Source organism: Rhinichthys klamathensis, unplaced genomic scaffold (genome assembly GCF_029890125.1).
Source record: "Rhinichthys klamathensis goyatoka isolate OS25496 unplaced genomic scaffold, OSU_Roscu_1.1 h1tg000123l_1, whole genome shotgun sequence".
Classification (NCBI taxonomy): domain Eukaryota; kingdom Metazoa; phylum Chordata; class Actinopteri; order Cypriniformes; family Leuciscidae; genus Rhinichthys; species Rhinichthys klamathensis.
The window spans coordinates 3,399,251-3,417,313 of NW_026606660.1; the positions used below are offsets into that span (position 1 = coordinate 3,399,251).

General features: G+C 40.1%; 1 protein-coding gene and 1 long non-coding RNA gene across 4 annotated transcripts in view; one reads left to right on the forward strand and one right to left on the reverse strand.

The window, feature by feature from the left end:
• LOC130088904 (connector enhancer of kinase suppressor of ras 3-like) overlaps window positions 1-18,063 on the forward strand; it is a 109,254-nt gene that overhangs the window by 14,033 nt on the left and 77,158 nt on the right. For all 3 annotated transcript variants that reach the window (XM_056255896.1, XM_056255894.1, XM_056255895.1), the window contains exon 2: window positions 15,919-16,082. In XM_056255896.1, coding sequence (XP_056111871.1) covers window positions 15,919-16,082 — 164 coding nt within the window. The remainder of the gene's footprint in view (window positions 1-15,918; window positions 16,083-18,063) is intronic.
• Window positions 12,978-14,237, reverse strand: LOC130088909 (uncharacterized). Its single transcript, XR_008807514.1, has 2 exons — window positions 14,123-14,237; window positions 12,978-13,334 (listed from the first exon to the last, which is right to left on the reverse strand). It is a non-coding gene; the product is annotated as an uncharacterized LOC130088909 (long non-coding RNA).

Below are 18,063 nucleotides of genomic sequence, written 5' to 3' on the forward strand. Positions count from 1 at the left end.
TGGACCTTGTTGGATCAGTGCAGAAAAATTCAAGGCACGTGGACGAATTGAGTGTATTATCATGAAAATGATGTGCATACTATGCTGATGACAAAATTTACAACACGCACTGTACAAAGAGTGTCACTTTCCAGTGAGGATCTATTTCCAAGCCAGGCTCATTGAAAAAAATGTCCTGTGGCAACAATTATGCAAAATAATATTCGCTGCTTGCACATTCTGCAATACATTCATATTGAAATGAATCTGATGAACATGAATCTGGCAAAGTTTTTTACATTGCTTGTTGTCAGTATCATACAAGTTCGGAAATTAAATATCTGGTGAGTGGTGCTGAAAGGTTCATGCTCTATCGCATTTGAAAATAATGTACCACCTACACTAAACCCTCCCCTAAACCTAGTGTTAACAAAAGCAAACATGAGATAAAAAGCATTTGCTGAAGCAACCATGCCATTTTAGGTCGCTTCTGTAAGTCTTTGATCTCTTTTTTTTTGTGACTCATGTTTCACGAAACTCGTATCCCAGCGCTCTGCATCACAAGTGCAATGCTTTATCAGGTGAGTTACGAAGCAAGTTCACTACATAAATATGGTGCTGATTATGTTATGTAAATGTCAAAATGTATTAGTTTTCAAGTCATGCACTATAGAATGGTCGAAGTGTTTTGAGGTCATAACATAATATTGAGCAAGGAACTGCATGAAAATATGTATTTATTAATACATATTTCCATAATACATATGTGAATTCTTAAACTCACTGACCCAGAACTAGCCCTCCTCCTTGTCAGTTAATCCTGAGAGAGGTGATGGTTGTAACCCTCAGAAAACCTGTCCGTTTTTGTCTCTTTTTTTTTCTCTTCCACCCAAAGAAGATCTTTTCATCTAAAATGACAAACATGATCGCAAAAGCCCCAGAGCATCTTCTTTATGCCTGTCATTCTAAAAGCTTTCTGTCTCTCTTTATCTCTTTTATCTCTCTTTTCAAGAATGAGGGGTTTAAAAACCCTATCCAATTGCCTTTCTTTTCCGTTGGGATTTGGATTTTTGGGAATTTGCAAATCAGATTAACAGTATTGATTGTTATATGAGCTGCTGTATTCCAATCAATACAAGTGACTATTTGTTAGATCAAATCTCCATGCCAGGAATATTGGATCCAGTCTCTTTTCCAAATCCCGTCTGAAGTAACCATTTTTCTGATATTAGCAAATAGTAAAATAGTACACCAAATCCTTTTTCAGTGTAAAAGTCTTCCATCAGCCTGAGAGGTTGAGAGAGGAAGCCGTAGGAACAGCAGAAAGCAGGAGATGAAATGATGATTATAACAAATTAGCAGGGTTTATTGAATAATCCTGTACTGAGAATTTCTAGGTCCTTCAATTTTTCAGGAGGTAACAAATCTTGACAAATAAAACCACACAGCACTCGCCTGTTTTATTTGATTTATTATTGTTTTACACTAAGCATATCTCTGCTGTGCTCTGTTTACTCATTTGGTTGTTGCGTCTAATGAGAGGTTGTGCACACAAAGGATTTTTCTTTCTAATTGTTGCCTTCACAATAACAAATGTCTATCGAGATAGCACCATTGTGAAATTCCCACAAAGGGTCAACGCCCCCAAACAATGGGCATTCCTTCATTCCCCTCAGGTTTACTGGAAATCTCAATAGACCAAGAGAGAGAGTTCCAGTGGCAGTGGCTATTGTACATGCTGCGTATGAAAGCACAGAGTTTGTGTGGAGAGGGAGGTCAGACTCCCACTGGGAGGCCCTTCATTCTGGATGGTGGAAGGGCTTTCTCTCTCATGTAATCAAACCCCTGAGAACCACAGCCTGTGTGAGTGAGTCTTACACCATGAGACTCTCAGAGAAGGGTTGGCTCTGGGGGCACATCCCGTCAGAACAGATGTGCAGGTTTTAGTTTCAGAGCACAAGGTGTTGGGTTTATCAGTGATCACATCAAAGTCTCTCAGCAAGACCGAGATTGGAATAAACATGACTTTAGATCTATCCAACTGTGTAATTATCCAGTTTTGATCAGAAACATGATACTTTAACAAGACTCGGACAAAAGAAACAGTTGGGGGGAAAACATGGTGTAGTTGAGGTACATGGTTTTTAGTAAAGGGCTAAGGCAAAAAAAAAAACACCCATGCCCTCATTTGCTCTGTAGTGTGATTCTCACCACGATTTTCAGTTCTGAAATGTTTCTGTTTGTGTGTTTTTTTTAAGTCATAACTTTTCTGTTTCTGGTGCACCGTGCGGGCCAAGCAATGGGAGCATATCCTTTAATAGTAGAGCTCTGTGATTTCTGTGACACAGAAAACATGGATGGAAACACAGAATCCAGTCATAAAAAATGGAATTGACTGTATAATGCGGAATGTTGAATGATTATATAAATCAAAAGTTTGGCTGTACAATTAATCAATTCACGATATGGACAGGTATCGGCAACCTATGGCTGGCGTGGAGGGGAAATCGCTGACACATGAAAAGCGAGAGAGGTGTATGTACAGTATTTCATTTAAGTAAAGAACCTCGCACCTGCCTACAGTTCTACATTTAGAGATAATCATTCCTCAACGGGGGCTTTCACACTGGAGGAACCTTTTCATAGTGCCTAGAACTATTGGCGGAAGTACCTGAATTTTGCCGTGTTCGCACCGCAGGAACTAGGAATTTTTGGATTTTAGTTCTAGGAACTCCTTTTGGAAGAACTAATTTAGCTCTTACTTCAGAGTAGGGTCACCAGCACTATAGGAACTATCCGTGACGTAAGTATACACTGATATATGCCGAACGAACGCAAAACACCAGCAACCACCATTTTTTAAAAAGCTGTGTAAAATCACAGATTATGGCCTAGCCTATATATTTACTCCACAAACTAACGAACATGGAAAACAGTGATAGATCATACCTGTCAACACTCCCGTTTTTCCCGTGTTTCTCCCGTTTTTTAGCCCTATCTCCCGGACCCCTCCCGGTTTGTTATTTCTCCCGGGAAACTCCCGTAATTTGCATGGCCCAAACTCCTTTACGAATAATCGGACCAATATGTTTGTCTAATGTTGACCAGTTGCCAGATTTTGTATTAAATGCATTACAATCCACACACCATACACAATTTCAACCCGTTTGTCATCTCAACCTGGCAACCTATACCCCAGTTGCGCAGTCGCGGAAAGCGAGCACAAGTCCGTTTGACTAACAGCATACAGTTTGTTCTGCTGTATTTGTTGCACTTAGCTTTGGAAAAAAAATTTAATGTTTTAAATTCTGGTACATTTAAGTTCTCTTTCAAACACTTTAGTTTAGGGTCCAATTCTCACTATCAACTAGTTGCTTTTTAGCATTGATATGGATATTGGCTGTTTAATAGTACTTATAAAGCACATATTAATGCCTTATTCTGCATGACCATATTTAACATCCCTTAACCCTACCCAATACCTACTTAACAACTACCTTACTAACTATCAATAAACTGTAATTAGGAGTTTATTAAGGCAAAAGTCGTAGTTAATAGTTAATTATGTGTGACCTACATTCTTCAAAGATATTCAATTTAGTATATATGCCTGGTTTCACAGACAAGACTTAAACCTAGTGTCACGGGTTATGGTGCAGGATGAAGAAGAGGCTGAGACAGAAATCTCCAATTCCAACATTTACTAAGATCTCCCAAAACAACAAACAGGTACAGGCAGGTTGACAGGCAAAAGGTAACTCTCACATAAACACGTAACATGTTCAACGACCGACAAGGACAGACTGAACAGAAGCAACCTAAATACAAGCATGAATCAGACATAACAAGGTGAAAACAGGTGACACTGATGATGATAACGAGGGACAGGCTGGTAAGTGAGGGAGTGAATACAGGTGTGGAGACTAGGAGGATTCTGGGAAGTGTAGTGAAGATGACTAAGACAGACTGGTGCAGACGAAGACTGTGACAGAACGCCCCCCTTCAACAAGGTGCGACCTCGCGCCGTAGAACATCAGTGGGGGGGGCGGGCGCCCTGAAGGCTGGCCAGGGCGTGGCCAAACTGGGACGGGAAGCCTCCAGGGCGGATCAGGAAGTGCAGGCGGCCAGGGCGGGGCAGGACGTGCAGGCGGCCAGGGCGGAGCAGGACGTGAAGGCGGCCAGGGCGGAGCAGGACGTGGCCAGGGCGGAGCAGGACATGGGCGTGGCCAGGGCGGTGGAGACCCATCGGGCGGCCATGGCGGTGCGGACCCTTCGGGCGGCCATGGCGGTGCGGACCCTTCGGGTGGCCAAGGCGATGGAGGCCCTTCGGGCGGCCATGGCGGTGCGGACCCTTCGGGCGGCCATGGCGGTGCGGACCCTTCGGGCGGCCATGGCGGTGCGGACCCTTCGGGCGGCCATGGCGGTGCGGACCCTTCGGGTGGCCATGGCGATGGAGGCCCTTCGGGCGGCCATGGCGGTGCGGACCCTTCGGGTGGCCATGGCGGTGCAGACCCTTCGGGTGGCCATGGCGGTGCGGACCCTTCGGGTGGCCATGGCGATGGAGGCCCTTCGGGCGGCCATGGCGGTGCGGACCCTTCGGGTGGCCATGGCGAAGCCCTATGCCCCCCCCCCCAAAAATTTAATGGGGAGAGTGAAAGAGTCATTACTAGTCTCTGGGCTGGACGGAACCAGCGGTGAAGGGGTCTCTGGGCTGGACGGAACCAGCGGTGAAGGGGTCTCTGGGCTGGACGGAACCAGCGGTGAAGGGGTCTCTGGGCTGGACGGAACCAGCGGTGAAGGGGTCTCTGGGCTGGACGGAACCAGCGGTGAAGGGGTCTCTGGGCTGGACGGGACCAGCGGCGAAGGGGTCTCTGGGCTGGACGGGACCAGCGGCGAAGGAAGCTCAGGGCTGGACTGGACCAGCGGCGAAGGAAGCTCAGGGCTGGACGGGACCAGCGGCGAAGGAAGCTCAGGGCTGGACGGGACCAGCGGCGAAGGAAGCTCAGGGCTGGACGGGACCAGCGGCGAAGGAAGCTCAGGGCTGGACGGGACCAGCGGCGAAGGAAGCTCAGGGCTGGACGGAACCAGCGGCGAAGGAAGCTCAGGGCTGGGTTCATGGGCTGTAATGCATGTGTGTGCTGCCCACACACACAAAACAGCCATGGATCCCACAAGGAGCACTGCGTCCTCCAGAGCTGGCTGGATGGTCTCTGGCTGGACGGTCTCTGGCTGGACGGTCTCTGGCTGGACGGTCTCTGGCTGGACGGTCTCTGGCTGGACGGTCTCTGGCGCAGGACCGTGGAGGATGTGAAGCTCTGGCTGGACGGTCTCAGGCTCTGGCGGGCAGGCGACGGGCTCTGTGCTGGATGGGACCAGTGGTGAAGAAGGCTTTGAGCTGGGCAGGACCAGCAGTGAAGGCTTTGAGCTGGGCAGGACCAGCTGTGAAGAGGGCTCTGGCACAGGATCAGCGGGCTCTGGCGCAGGATCAGCGGGCTCTGGCGCAGGATCAGCGGGCTCTGGCGCAGGATCAGCGGGCTCTGGCGCAGGATCAGCGGGCTCTGGCTCGAAGACTGGCTCTGCAGGCGTGACATGAAGATCTGGGCTGGGTCGGACCAGCGGCGAGGGCTCTGGGCTAGACGGGCACGGTGGCGGATGGAGCCCTGGACTGGACATAATCAACCCAGGGTTGAAAAGAGGCCAGAATGTAGAGTGGTGTCGGGCTTCTACACGACCACCTCCTCTACTGCGGCCTCCACGGGTCCCGCGAAATATGGCCAACCGGGTCCCCGCAAATGGAAGTCCTCTCTCCCGCTCGGTCATCTTCAGTTTTTTAAGGGTCGGTCGTTCTGTCTCGGGTTATGGTGCAGGATGAAGAAGAGGCTGAGACAGAAATCTCCAATTCCAACATTTACTAAGATCTCCCAAAACAACAAACAGGTACAGGCAGGTTGACAGGCAAAAGGTAACTCTCACATAAACACGTAACATGTTCAACGACCGACAAGGACAGACTGAACAGAAGCAACCTAAATACAAGCATGAATCAGACATAACAAGGTGAAAACAGGTGACACTGATGATGATAACGAGGGACAGGCTGGTAAGTGAGGGAGTGAATACAGGTGTGGAGACGAGGAGGATTCTGGGAAGTGTAGTGAAGATGACTAAGACAGACAGGTGCAGACGAAGACTGTGACACCTAGTCCGAGACTAAAATGCTTTTTCAAGTTTTAACTTGAAGTAACTTGCACAGACATATCTTAAAATATGTCACTGCCATTGTTTTGTCTCAAGTCAAGATGCTCACCAGTAATGTGCTTTTTTTTCTTAGGCATGTTTATAAAAGCTATCAATGTCCTAATTTAACTAAGGCCTAATCCTGGCTTAATCTAGGCCCTGTCTGTGAAACCAGGCCCTATAGAGTCCTATCAAACATTCCACAGACATTACAATGACGGTGATGTGCAAACTCCTTTCATGCGTCACTTTGTGCGTTTTCTGATCAGATAGCGTTCAGCTATCGTAAAAACATCAGGTGCTTTCACATTCCAGACAAAAAGTGTAAATGCACCGGGTTGTTGAAGGCACATAGGCTATGTCAATTTTACTCCTCCCAAAATGGTAAAAAAAAAAAAAAAAAAAAAAAACTGCAACACTCATTAACCACAGATCAACACGTAATTTGCCGCAAATAAAACTGAAAGTTTTGTGTCGCATCCCGAAGCTCAACACACAGTCGTCTTCATTCAGACTAGTGAGACATTTAATTAGCATATATAGCGCAGGAATCGAAGAACAGATATTCGTTTTGCGTTGACACATGTGGCCAAGTGTAAATGGAATCGTTTTAACAGATAGCTATCAGATCAGTAAAACACATTAATAAATCATTTCCCAGAAATGTGTTATTCAAAGTCTAATATAAACCTGGAAACAAACCAACAAAAGGATTTTGACCAATTTAAAACAAATTGGCACAGTGGTTAACTCAAAAACTTAAAAGTGTCACTTCATGACGAAAAGGTTGCGACCCCTAGACTAGTGTCTATAAGTATTAAACCGGAAAAAATAATACTGCCATTTAAACACGTAGTCTGCATGTTGTGTGTGTCTGTGAATGAGCAGCATAGGGTTTGTCTGCCTCACATGCTCACTGCGTTTTTCAGCTTCTTCCGTCTAACTACATGAGGTCACAGACACATAAACATTCTCATACATTTTTATTAAATCATGATGAATCACAGAATCAACACTACTGTACCTTGCATGTGCCCATCACCAGGTAGGAATTCATACATGGTTTAGATAGGTTGGGTGTTGATTTTTCTTCAAAATTAATTTATTTTTGCAAAAATGTTAAAACTTTTATAAAATATATCATTTCTTTTAAAATCATTTGACAAAGTAATAAAGACAAAAATCAGGCACAAAGAACATGCAGACTTCAAAATTAAATAGTAGTATTTTTGCACATTAGTATTCACAGACACATTCCATATTGCTTATGCAATTACTTTTGATTTATTCATCCAAAATTTGCCAAATGCCATTACACATTATACTGTAAATTCCACTTTTATGACTGGATTCTACGATTCTGAATCAATAATGCACCATTACATAGAGGCAAAATGAAGCAAAACGAACCCCTTTAAAATATATTGATTATAGAACAAGAAGAACATCCTCCCAGCACCAGGATTTGTCATTGCTGCGCTCAGGTTTAACTGTTGAAACAGCAGTATTGAGTTACATGCATTTTAGGATGGATCATCAGTTATGTTAGTAACAGCTTTTATAATGACATGACTTCATTCTTTGGAGAAAATTTCACACTCTCTTTGTTCACCTAACGCTCTATTTTGTATTATATTTTTTTTTCTTAATGAAATTCTTTTGAGGTCTATATGTGTATATACATCTACAATGTACACTCTGGTATTATAGGTCTGTATTGTAGAGATCATACCATATATTTTTACCACTGTTAAGTGAATGTGATCAGGTAGAAACTGAATGTGTAGAAATCTGTGCATAATTCCTTACAGAGTAATGCAGCCTACTAGACCTATGTTATGTAGTTAGACAAGTACAACAAGAACCATTCTTAATTTGTAATTTAGCTTCTTTGTTCTTTAAAACTGTTGAAAAAGTTATTTCATTGGTTACTATTTACATTTTTTTTTATTTTAAAAGTGTTTGCTGTGAAATTTCATTGGTATTTTGGCATCATCAACCCTGGAACGCTGACAGTTCATGTCGGTTGTTATTGTTAACTCTTGTGACAGAGAAGTGTGCTTAATTGTATTGAATATCCACTTGTAGTGTGCTTCCAGTCTTAAAAGTATATTTTTTTTAAAAACTGCCCTTATAGATAATATAATATTACTGAAATACTTAAGAGTACAATTTCATGACTGTGTTTCTATCTTCCATTACGCAGCACTCGTATGTTGTTAGGATGACAAAAAGGTTTGAAAGTTACATTAACAGCGCTCGTCAATGTCAAAATGATTGAGATGGCCAATCAAATGTGGTCAAAGTAGGCAAGGTTTAGTAGGCAATTGGGTCAAAAATGCTCTAAAGTCCAATTTACATTTATATATATATATGTATATATTATAATAATAACTCTAATATATTTTCCTTTAATTGCAACTAACATGCAATTAAGCTTCTGAAAACATTTACAAGTATATTCTAAGTATATTATTTCCGCAATGAGTTCTCATTTTAGAAGTATAATTTTTTTTTCTTTTTTTACAAGGGAACATTCACTGATATAGCAGAGTCTCAACTTTGTTTGAGATTTCCAGAGATAAATGAAGGTGGGCTGTGTATTGAATATTAAGGTCAGTGATTTTGTCTGGGCTGTCAAGCCGTTGAGTCCGAGGGCATCGGGCCAGACCTTTGCAGCTGCTCTCTCTGTAGTGCCTTTGACTGGGTGAACAGTGAACCCCCTTCCCCCTCTCGTCCCACAGGAACATCCTTCACCGTCCTTCACTGGTGCTGCGGCCCGGGGTGACTGAGGGCTTTGTGTGTCCGTGGGGGGTGTTGGATGCTCTTGTCAACATGTCAAGAATCAGACATAAGTCCCTTTGCTAAGTCAGCAAATCCTACTTGTAACCGAATTTCATGTGATTTACATCAAAAGGAAACAGAAGCAGAAAATACACCAACATTTCCAAACAGATCTGCGCGTAAAGAAACTGAACAAGGCATAACGAAGCCCTGAAGAATCCAGCTAAACCAGTCTGCTGACATTAGTTTCCTTTGAGCTGTTAGTAGGCTTGCTGTAATTATAGGTGACCCTTTGCAAAAACAACAAACTGTCAATTGTTTAACCAGCTTGACACACACACACACATGTGTAAACTCTAGCAGGTGGAAACAACGTGATGTTTATAGTCTGAGAGCTCTATACACACCTGTTGCAGTGTCAAGGAAGGAAGCATGTTTCTAATGAAAACCTTATGTTTCTAGAGAAATGTTCTTAAATACCTTATGTAGCTTTCTATCTTACTTTAGAAGTCTCTTATACTCACCAAGGCTGCATTTATATGATCAACAATACAGTAAAAACTTTGAACAAATAAATGACTTCATAATTATGTGAAAACACGTACGGTAACGGTGGTGTACTGTATACATACCATTTCATTGTCTGTTTTAAATCTGTATTTGAATTGTCCCGCTCTGAGCAGCGCAGTCTCACATGTCAAAACAAACTCCACGAGGCGTCAGCGATAGCTTTTATTTCGCCTTAAAAAGCCGTTCTCGTACTGCGTAATCACAGCGCACCCTTCTCAGCCGCTCCAGCAACAGACGCAACCCGGAAACACTGTCTGTATGGATTTTTGCCGATAACCCATTGTCCAGCAATCGGTTATCAGTGCCTATTAATCGGCAAAACCGAACAATTGGTTGACCTCTAATGATATCGGGGGGGTTTTTTATCTACAAAAAGCATTTCAACATTAAATATGTTTAACATTATGTTTCTACTGTCGCTTTTGATCGATTTAATGCCTCTTTTCTGAAAAATTATTAAAATATTTCTTTCAAAAAACTTTTTCTTGACCCCTAAATTGAATTTTTCAACTCTGAAAAGGTTTAACAGTGTGTTCAAGCTTTACAGGTTTTATAACTGTTCCCCCATAACTTTTTTTAGCAGTCCTTACAGCCCATAACAGTACTTAAAGGCACACAATGTAAGATTTTTGGATCAATCAAAAACCACTAGAACAATGTTATATATTGTGTTGATTTGTGTACTTACATTATCCCAAATGTTTCTAAGAATGTTTAAATCCAGAGAACTAATCATTGTTATACAGCTCAACACAGTTAGCCTTTTTGTTTAAATCTTGTTTTCTTGATTTACCGCGAATATCATATTTGCCATGCCTAATATGGATCTAGCTCACTGCAGTGTGCAACAAGTTTCTAATATAGACGCCGAGCAAACGCACAGAGTGGCATTATAACAACTTTTAACACACTCAAATGCATCTAATATGATAAAACAGCACTGCGTTACCCCACATACACAACGTTTACACAACACCAATTTTAACTAAAAACCGAAAACTTTTTATGCGTTTTGACTGTTCATTAACACAACAACAGTATTTTTGGGGCCTGAAAACGTAAGCTTTTAAAACGGGTTTCAAAGTGCAAGTTTTTGAAAACTATACTGTATTTGTGTCCTTAAACAACAAAAACGCAAATTTGTGAAACCGGTGACGTCATGCACATATTATGTGTTCTGTCGGGTAATGTTTCTTAACTAAGTGACCTCGCCAACTACAGCAGAATACAGCGTTTTTTTTTTATTCGTGTGAACGGGGATCGCTTTGGCAGCGTTGTTGCCTGTACACAACTTTTTTGTACATCGTAACTAGGGTTGGGTACCGAAACTCGGTGCCAATAGGGAACCGGTTCCGACGTAAACGGTAGTAACCAGACCGAATAAGAAGGAAAATTTCGGTGCCTGATTTCGGTGCCTAACTTCATTAGGCACACACGCACACACACAAGGTCTCTCGCTCTCTCTCTCTCCGCCGTGCGTGTGCTACACAGTTTGGACCACAGTCTCTTCTGTCTCGCATGCGCGCCCTTTCTCGCAAGGTTTGGCTGCATTTCACGTGTAAAATTACGGGTCAGAACGCCCTCTGGGTGTGCCGATAGTCTGAATCCCATATAGAATCAAGCCAATTCATTGGCTGATGGCGCGGGCGCCGCATCGACGCACTTACGTCGTCATATTATGTTGGCGCGCGCGCGCCATCTGCACCTCAGATTTCTTTGCCGAAAAAGGGAGCTGGTCGGCAGCGCGAGGAGCTTGGCAGCGTCTCGTTCCCTATTGAGAGATATGTTACACTATGGAATTATTTTTGTGCCGATAATAATGAACGTAACTTTTCAAGAAACTAATGAAAATATAAATTGAAACTGAATAAAATATCTTTGAAACTGAAAAAGAATGAATCGCAAGCAATTTTTTTACTTTGTTTTTAATACACTGCATGTTTTGCTAACTATTCCTCATAATTCTTTTACTGATCTAAACTTACAAATGCGCTTCCAGAGTTTTCATTTACGCTTCTGAAGTTTTCGTTTGCTTCTGAAGTTTTCATTTACGCTTCTGAAGTTTTCGTTTACGCTCCCTGAGTTTTCGTTCGCTGTTCTGACACAAATCTCTCGTGGGGGCGGGGCTAGTAGCAGTGTGTTCTCATTGGCTACTGAGTTTTTGATTGACAGCTTCTTGACCTGGAAGTGAAGACGTCAGTGTTGCGTTTACTTGTGTGGATGTGAGCGTCTGTAAGCGGAGCTTTCTATTTAATTTTAGTGATATTAAGTTATGTTTGTTTTTGAATTTTATCTGTATTTACCTGCTGCTGCTACTACTTTGTCAACAGAAACTTTTAGGAGCACAAGAGATCTCTTCAGTCTATTCAGGTGTAATTCTACATCAAAGTAGGCCTACTGTATATGCCTACTCAAAATATTGTGTCCAATGTTTTAGGAGAATATTTGTTTATTCCTGATGATTCTTTTGCATGTTAGGCTCTGATTAGGTTGTGCTATTACAATTTAAAGAGAATAGCCTACTAGTATACGTGTGTGATATATTCAGCCGTCAAGAAAGTTTCACTTCAACCAGGTAATCAAGGTTGGCAACCATGGCCATCAAATTTCTCATTGTTACCATATGCATTTACACCATCAAAATGTATGATCACTTAAATAAGAGGAATTTAAACTATGAAAATTACAATCGTGGCTTGCTGTCAGATGATACAGACCTCAAAGGACATTTCATTACATATTTCACACAAACAATATTTTGTTGCCATTTTTTTAATCATGCTGATAATTTTATTTATTTCAATTGGTTAATATTATCTTCTAACATTTAAAATTGTAAATATATTTGAACAATCATCAACAGGTTCAATTATGACTTATAAAATAAGTTAAATGAATTTAAATAATAAATCAAATAAATGTACATTCTTTATTGTCACTACAGCATATACACAAGTATCAAAGTGAAAGTCTTGGATGCGATTATGTTGTGACAGGAAAGACCAGAAGCCACAAAACATTAACTGCATACTATACATGTAATGCACAGTATTCTCATAATATACATACAAAATGCATAATTACAAAGATTTTTAAGGAAATAATCCATCTCTGTGAGTCCATATAAGACGAGTGGATTGTAACCCATGTATAACCCATGTATGACAATTGGTCGGAAGTGATTTTTAATAGTTAAAACAATTTACATTATTAGTATTTTTCTTATCCTATTGTTTCACTTCAGAAGGCATTGATTCATCCACTGAGGTCGCATGGACATCACGCTCACTGTGTGTGGTTTTTAAAGCATCTTTAGGACTCGCAGAGATGGATTACTTTCCTTAAAATCTTAAATTCTTAATTCGTATTTATCTGTAGAAAGAAAGTAAAATGCATCTGGGACAGCATGAGGGTGAGTAAAATAAGTGAGAATTTTATTTTTGGGTGAACTATCCCATTCATATGCTGTTGGTATGCTAATCCATGATCAGCATAGACTAATAAGAATAAACTGCAACCTCTTGTGTACTTGTAAACTGTGTTTGTTTTAATCTAGAGCTCCAAAGAAATTAAAATATTTGCTATTTTATAATATTAAAATAAAATACATCAGGTGTCTGAAGATCAGGATCCCAGTCATTCAAAGGTGATATGTCTGAACAAAGTAACATTATTGTCTGATGGAGACAGTTGATCTCTGGTATTATCACTCCATCCTCTGTGTCAGCATCAGAATTTTGTTTATGGAAAAGTTGCTCAACTCCCTGGAAAATGAGAAAGGAAATGTATTATAATCTAACAATACAAACTGCTTTGAACTCCCACATGCAGTAACAAGTTGCAGACTTAAAATAATTATTTCAAACAAACTATATAAATGTTCTAAGGGATTTTACAGAACTAAATATTTACCTCCGAGTCATGCACCATTTATCATCTGTAATACTGTTGTGTAACCAGTAGATGGCTGTATAGCCCTATAAACATTTATCCATGGCTGTGTATTCCCTAGTTGCTGGATGTTTTCAGTCATAATTACTTGCATGTATTAGGTTTTGCATTTGGACATATATTTATTATTAAAGACTATTAAAAAATTCAACATTTTTCTCCGAAATGTTTTTTTTTTTTGCATTATTATTGCTCAAATATGGACACAGAAAAAGCATTTTGTTGCATTTTGCAGAATAAATATTGCGCCCAGGGTGATACTTCAAAATAATTGAGTGTTTACATATTATGAATAGAGACATGGAATGTGGTCAAGTCCTGTCTCTCCTCTTTTAAAAACTCTGCATCGCAAATTAATCAGCAATTGGCTTTACATTGCCAAAGTTGAATCGGGCAGTGATTGACAGCGCTCTGGTCCAATGGCATCGGTCATTGTCTGATACAGTACTTTATGTACTGTAGGCTACAGTGCAGATACTGTACAGTACTCTAGCCCAATGTTGTTTGGGGTGGAAGGGGGGAAATATGATCTAATCGAAGACTGTAATGTAACCGTATGTAACGTTAGATAAACAAGTCATGTAATGATTGGGCTAACTACCAATTAAATCAAGACGACACTGCTGTATAATGTTATGGGCTCTCACTCAGCTCTAATATGCCTCTCCACCTGAAAAAGCAAGTACTGTATTATAAATAGTATTAGTTTAGTATTAATTAATAAAAAAAAAATATAAAAAAAAATCTGACTTACCACGAGTAGGCTATCCAGTATTCTGATATCGACGATGACAAATTATATCATTTGTCTGTACTATTCCTTCTATAAGAAATCATCTCAACAATATAGTGTAGCAGTAAATAAATACAGATATAAACTTAATATCACCTAAATGAAATAGAAAGCTGCGCTTACAGACACTCACATCCACACATGTAAACGCAACACTGACGTCTTCACTTCCAGGTCAAGAAGCTGTCAATCAAAAACTCAGTAGCCAATGAGAACACACTGCTACTAGCCCCGCCCCCACGAGAGATTTGTGTCAGAACAGCGAACGAAAACTCAGGGAGCGTAAACGAAAACTTCAGAAGCGTAAATGAAAACTTCAGAAGCAAACGAAAACTTCCGAAGCGTAAATGAAAACTCTGGAAGCGCATTTGTAAGTTTAGATCAGTAAAAGAAATATGAGGAATAGTTAGCAAAACATGCAGTGTATTAAAAACAAAGTAAAAAAAAATTGCCTGCGATTAATTCTTTTTCAGTTTCAAAGATATTTTATTCAATTTCAATTTATATTTTCATTGATTTCTTGAAAAGTTACGTTCATTTTTACCGGCACAAAAATAATTCCATATTACACCAGTAACCAGAGATGTTCTCTTTCATAGGTTCACTCAACGCTGCGTAGCTAAGAAGCAGTGTATTTGTAGGCTTGGCAGCTCTGCCTGCTAGTAATCTCTATTAATCTCCAGTATTATTACATTGTTTGATACAATATTGTTTCATTTGATATTATGTAAATATGAATTTTTATTTTATATTGGTTTTATTATTACCATATGTTACTTGTATTTATATTGTTTAAAGATTTAAGTTAATATTGTGTCCAGTTTGGCCCTGTAAATCAAAGGGTATTATTTTTTGATAAAGTGTGTGCGGTTTCATTTTCTTAAGTACCGATTTAAGAACTGTTTAAGCACCGGAACCGTTTAAAAAATACCGAGTAGGTACTGGAATCGGATAAAACCCAAACGATACCCAACCCTAATCGTAACATGTAAACGGATCCTTAGTTTGATCAAAGTTGAGGCCAAAAAAGTCTGAAATTGTATAACAGAAGTTATAATTTTAGGATTTCTTAAATTTGGGGAGCGCAGAAACAGGAATCGAGGTACGGTCTAATATGGTTATTATGCTTAAAAGGGAAATGATGGAATTAAATTAACATAAGCACTGCATTCAAAGTCAAAATGCGGCGCTGTTGCTCGTTCTACAGGCTTGTCTTTTTTTTAGAGCAGTGTTTCAAGTAAAAGAATCTGCGATACATGACTTATTTTGTATGGGTTTGTTCTGTATGGATATACGGTGTTAATTGAATTTGTGCAAGTTTTAAAGGACCTAAACAGTCTTAGGCTAAATTTTACAATTCTGAAGAATGCAGATACCCTGCTGCTTTTAGAGAACAGGCCTACAAATGGTTTTCTGAAAGCGGCAGGGTATCTGCATTCTTCAGAATTGTCAAATTTAGCCTAAGACTTTTTAGGACCTTTAAAACTTGTGTGTAAAAGTGTGGCACTATCAGAACATTGATCTGTTTGTTTGAGGTGCAGAAATGGCATTCTTTACCCTTTCTAAAAAATGTTTTCTTTCTCTTTTCTCTTCTTCTTGTGAAGGTCTGGATGACAACCTGCAACAGTATGTGCACAACTTTGAGAGAGAGAAGATTAATGGAGAACAGCTACTGAAGATCTCCCATCAGGACCTTGAGGAACTGGCTGTTGCCCGCATCGGCCATCAGGAACTGGTTTTAGAGGCCGTAGATCTCCTCTGTGCTCTGGTTAGTATTAATCACGTGTGTTGTGCTTCTAAATTGTGACCTATTTATTACATACTGTATATACATTTGCACTTGTGATATCGCTTATCTATATCACATAGAAAAAAATCATACAAAATTTTGCCCTGATATCTTGAATTTTATAGATATTTAACTGCATTCTATTAGGATTCATCACGCAGTGAGCGGTTTCATGTTCATGTTCGTCACCAATCAACTGTATGAAATGTAAGATGACCTACGTAGGTCTGGGGCGGGTGCCTTAACTCTGTTAAATCTTTTTATTTGCTTTATTTTTCCATAAGTAATTAATTAAATGTATGCCTTAAATCGAGAGCCCTAAAATATTCAGTATTTATATTGGCTAATGGTGATTGATTGAATGCAATTCTTTCATTACTATATTCACTAAAGGCCTTTCCCGGCCTACAAATATTGACTAGTCAGTAGTATTATTGTCTCCCATTCATCTACTAATTTAAAAGAAATTGGTAGTTAGTCACATGACATTTGAGCATTCATGCAGAAATCAGCTTAAAGGGATAGTTTAACCAAAAATGAAAATGTTGTCATCAGTTACTCACTCTCAAGTTGTTCCAAACCTCTATGAGTTTCTTCCTTCTGTTGAACACAAAAGAAGATATTTTGAAGAATGCTGGTAACCAGACAGTTTACAGTAGCCATTGACTTCCATGTTTTTTTTTTTCTTCCTACTATGGAATCCCAACGCATTCTCATCCTTTGGCGTCATATAGGTGACGCCATATGACATTTCGTCGAAATCTTATGCACATGGCATCCTTTAGTCACAATATAACACGCACTGTTATGGGTAGGTTTAGGTCTGGGGTAGGGTACGGTTATGACGCCTTGGGTTCTGCGTCTCATATTGACGCTAAAGGATGCCATGTGCGTTGGATTTAGACGAGCGTCACCTGTATGACGCCTTGGGTTCTGCGTCTCATATTGATGCTAAAGGATGCCATGTGCGTAAGATTTCAACGAAATGTCCAAAGCGTCACATGTATGACGCCGAAGGATGAGAACGGGCTGGGAATCCAATGGCTGTTTGATTAAAAATGCCTTTGTGTGTGTTCAACAGAAGAAATAAACTCAACTTGAGAATGAGTAAGTAATGACAGAATTTTCATTTTAGGGTGAACAATCCCTTTAAGGATTCAAGCTTTGGAATAATAATGCTGTTTACCACACAGAATAGTATGATTTTTAAAAAAGGAAACCTGGAAATCAGTACATGAGAAATGACTATGGCTCAGAAAGACATTGGTTTCTGTGGGGAAGAGAATTCAAGGACCTGATATGAACACATGGAAATACTTAGGTAGAATGTCTTGGTGGCTTTGACTGATGGTCATGCCAGTGCTTGTAAAAGATACCGTACATCGCAGTGTCCAGCACTGAATGCTATAATTGCGCCCAGACCCCTAGCATCAAACGCAGACAATGGCCACAAATCTATTTTGGGTTCCCCATTTTTTCTCAGTGCGAAAAACGTTTTAATAATCTAAAGAATCTTTTTCCACTTTAAATAACCTTTTGTTGCAATGGGAGGTTTCCATTGATGTTAAAGGTTCTTCTAGAAACACAGATGCCAATAAAGAACCTTTATTTGCAGAGGCGGACAGAGTACAGAGCTTTGTTACTTGAGTAAAAGTACAGATACCCCTTGCTAAATTTTACTCAAGTACAAGTAAAAGTACTGCATTCAGATGTCTACTTAAGTAAAAGTACTAAAGTACTTGTTTTTAAAAGTACTTGAGTAACAAGAGTACAAGAGTAAATTTTCTAAATATTGCATTACTAATCTACTGCCACAGTGCTTACATTTATGCACAGAAACGTCCTACATGGAGTTATGAAAAATGTTAATGTTAATACCTTGGAGAATGTAAAAGGAATTGAAAGTAAAATCAAGTCATTTTCATCTTTTTACCATGTTGCTTTATTTAATTTAATTAAA